General features: G+C 44.5%; 1 protein-coding gene across 1 annotated transcript in view; it reads left to right on the top strand.

Annotated features, from left to right (window-relative positions):
* Positions 1-4: 4 nt before the first annotated feature.
* The window catches only part of TYK2 (tyrosine kinase 2), a gene marked incomplete at both ends in the record, with an annotated part of 5,919 nt that continues 2,431 nt past the window's right edge, over positions 5-3,492 (top strand). Inside the window, 6 exons of the mRNA XM_015616796.2 lie at positions 5-391; positions 1,092-1,179; positions 1,263-1,390; positions 2,578-2,713; positions 3,130-3,281; positions 3,371-3,492. Coding sequence (XP_015472282.2) covers positions 5-391; positions 1,092-1,179; positions 1,263-1,390; positions 2,578-2,713; positions 3,130-3,281; positions 3,371-3,492 — 1,013 coding nt within the window. The remainder of the gene's footprint in view (positions 392-1,091; positions 1,180-1,262; positions 1,391-2,577; positions 2,714-3,129; positions 3,282-3,370) is intronic.

The raw sequence follows: 3,492 nt of genomic DNA, 5'->3' as shown, positions 1-3,492 counted from the left end.
GGGATTTTCACTGCTCAGATTCCCGGGATTTTCACTGCTCAGATTCCTGGGATTTTCACTGCTCAGATTCCCAGGATTCATTAAGAGAGTTGGAGGGATCCACTCTGCTTTCCCGGGATTTTCCCTCTGCCTTCCCGGCATCCATCCATGGACGAATCCGGGTGAGAATTCCCACCTTCCCGCATCCAACGGCCGCCGCTTTTCCCGGTTTTCCCAGCGCTCCCACCTGGGCCAGGGCACCCGGACCAACATCTACGAGGGGATCCTGAGCGTCTGCGGGAATTCCGGGAATGACGAGGAGGATTTTTCCGTGGAGCAGAACAACAACAACGGGCGGGAGATGCGGGTGGTGCTCAAAGTGCTGGATCCCAGCCACAGGGACATCGCCCTGGTGAGCACCGGGAATGGGATCCCAGGGATCTGGGGGATCCAGAGGTGGAGTTCGGCTCTGAAAGGGTTGGGATGAGGCTCCGAAAGGGTTGGGATGAGGCTCCAGGGGATGGAATTTGGCTCCAAAAGGGCTGGAATTTGGCTCCAGGGGGTGGAATGAGGCTCCAGGGGTTGGAATTTGGCTCCAGGAGGTGGAATGAGGCTCTGGGGGCTGGAATTTGGATCCAGGAGGGCTGGAATGGGGCTCTTTGGAGCTGGGAATGCCCTGGGGAATCCCGGGATGCCCCTGGCCCTGGAATCCCTGGGGAATCCCTCAGGAATCCTGGGATTCCCTTGGTCCTGCCCTGGGGAATCCCTGGAATGCCCCTGGCCCTGGAATCCCTGGGGAATCCCTGGGAAATCCCTGGGGAATCCCTGGGAAATCCCTGAATGCCCTTGGGAATCCCGGGATGCCTCTGACCCTGGAATCCCTGGGGAATCCCTGGAATCCCATCGGGAATCCTGGGATTCCCTTGGCCCTGGAATCCCCTCAGAAATCCCAGGATGCCCTTGGGAATCCTGGGATGCCCCTGACCCTGGAATCCCTGGGGAATCCCTGGGATACCCTTGGGAATCCCGGGATGCCCCTGACCCTGGAATCCCTGGGGAATCCCTGGGGAGTCCCTGGGGAATCCTGGGGTGCCATTCCCGCTGTCCCACAGGCGTTCTTCGAGAGCGCCAGCCTGATGTCCCAGGTGTCCCATGTCCACCTGGCCTTCGTGCACGGCGTCTGCGTCCGCGGCTCCGAGAGTGAGTCCTCTGCCGCATCCCCCCCAAAATCCCTCCCAAAAAACAATTCCCGGCGGATTATCCCGGTTTTCCCAACCCCTCAGACATCATGGTGGAGGAGTTTGTGGAGCACGGGCCGCTGGACGTGCTGCTCCGCAAGGAGAAGGGCAGGATCTCCGTGGGCTGGAAAATCACCGTGGCCAAACAGCTGGGGAGCGCCTTGAGCTACCTGGTAATTCCAGCTGGGAATATTCCCCGGCATTTTTTATGGAATAAACGGAGTTTTTGGGATCTTTCCCGAATTTCTGGGTTTGTTTTGGAGGTGGGAAAAGCGAGGGGTGAGGGATGGGATTCTGAGCATGAGGTTGGAAAATCTCCTTTATTCCCTTTTTTTTTTGGAGCAAAACTCCCAGAGAAGGAGGTGAAAATTCCAGCCTGGAATTCCAGCTTTTAATTTTATTTTTCCATATTTATTTATTATTAAATTATAAATAATATATATATTATAATATAGATTATAATTTTATTATATACATATTTATATACATATTTATATTTATATTTTTATATATATAAATGTGTAAGATTTATTCTTTTATTACATGCCCCTGTTGGTATTGTTGGGATTTTTCCGTAATATTTCTTTTTTCTGGGATTTTTTTTCCTAGTATTCTCTTATTATTGGGAATTTGCTGTTGGAAAAATGAATTTTTTTAGTGGGGGAGCTTTTTATTATTGGGAAATTTATTATTAGAAATTTTATTATTGGGAAACTTATTATTAGAGTATTTATTATTGGAAGATTTAATATTAGGAGATTTATTATTAGAAAAATTATTATTGGGAGATGTATTGTTAGAAATCTATTATTAGGAAATTTATTATTGGGAGATTTATTATTGGGAAATTTATTATTAGGGAATTTATCATTGAGAGATTTATTATTGAAAAATTTATTATTAGAAATTTATCATTGAGAGATTTATTGTTGGGAGGTTTATTATTAGAAAAATTATTATTGGGAGATTTATTATTAGGAAATTTATTATTAAGAATTTTTTTGTTGGAAATTTATTATTGGGAGATTTATTATTAGGAAATTTATTATTGGGATATTTATTAGAAATTTATTATTGGGAAGTTTATTACTGGGATATTTATTATTAGAAATTTATTATTAGGAAATTTATTATTGGGAGATTTATTATTAGAAATTTATTGTTGGGAAATTTATTATTGGGAGATTTATTATTAGAAATTTATTATTGAAAAATTTATTATTAAGAAATTTATTATTAGAGAATTTATTCCCAGAGAACAGTAAAATATTTACAACAAATAAACCACAACTGATTTTTTTTTTTAATTTTTTTTTTTGATATCCCAATAATTTTCCCCTTCTCCTTTTGCTTTTCCCAGGAGGATAAAAACCTGGTCCATGGGAATGTGTGTGCCAAGAATATCCTGCTGGCCAGGAAAGGGCTGGAGGACGGATCCGTGCCCTTCGTGAAACTCAGCGATCCCGGGGTCAGCTTCACCGTGCTCTCCCGGGAAGGTACGAGACTAAATCCAATTTATTTTATCTTCTTTTCCCTAATAATTCCCATGGGATGTGCCAGAGCTCTTTTCACAAAGTATCCCAAACTTTTCCAGCTTGAGTTTTCCTGATATTTGATATTTTAATAGGGGAGTTTTACCTGGTTTGGTTCCCAAAGCTGCTCTCAGGGATGATCCAACCCCATTCCAGTGCTGGAAATCCCATATTTTATCCCCTTAAAATCCCAAATTTCCTGTATTTTACACCTTTAACATTCCATCTTTTTCCACTTCACAACCTATATTTTCCACCTTTAATATCCCGAATTTACCAATCCGTATTCCCTATTTTAATCCCTCACACGAACGCATTACATCGATGCCCCCAAGAGCATAAATCAATATTAAATTTACATTTAATACCTTTTCTTTCAGAGCGTGTGGACAGAATCCCCTGGATCGCTCCGGAATGTATTCGGGATATCGGGAACCTCAGCACGGCCTCGGATAAATGGAGTTTTGGGACAACTCTCCTGGAAATCTGCTTCGATGCCGATGTCCCGCTGAAGGAACGCACTCCCTCCGAGGTGATCCCCGCTTGTTTTCCTGAGTTTTGGATTTCCAGAGGTTGGAGTTGGAGTTTTTCCCGTGGTTTTTTGGGTTTTTTTCCCTGCAGAAGGAGCGTTTTTATGAGAAGAGGCATCGGCTGCCGGAGCCTTCCTGCCGGGAATTGGCCTCGCTGATCTCCCGGTGCCTCAACTACAGCCCCGGGGAGCGGCCGTCCTTCCGAGCCGTCCT

Source organism: Parus major, unplaced genomic scaffold (genome assembly GCF_001522545.3).
Source record: "Parus major isolate Abel unplaced genomic scaffold, Parus_major1.1 Scaffold782, whole genome shotgun sequence".
NCBI classification, from domain to species: domain Eukaryota; kingdom Metazoa; phylum Chordata; class Aves; order Passeriformes; family Paridae; genus Parus; species Parus major.
This window is presented reverse-complemented; position numbering and strand designations above follow the sequence as displayed.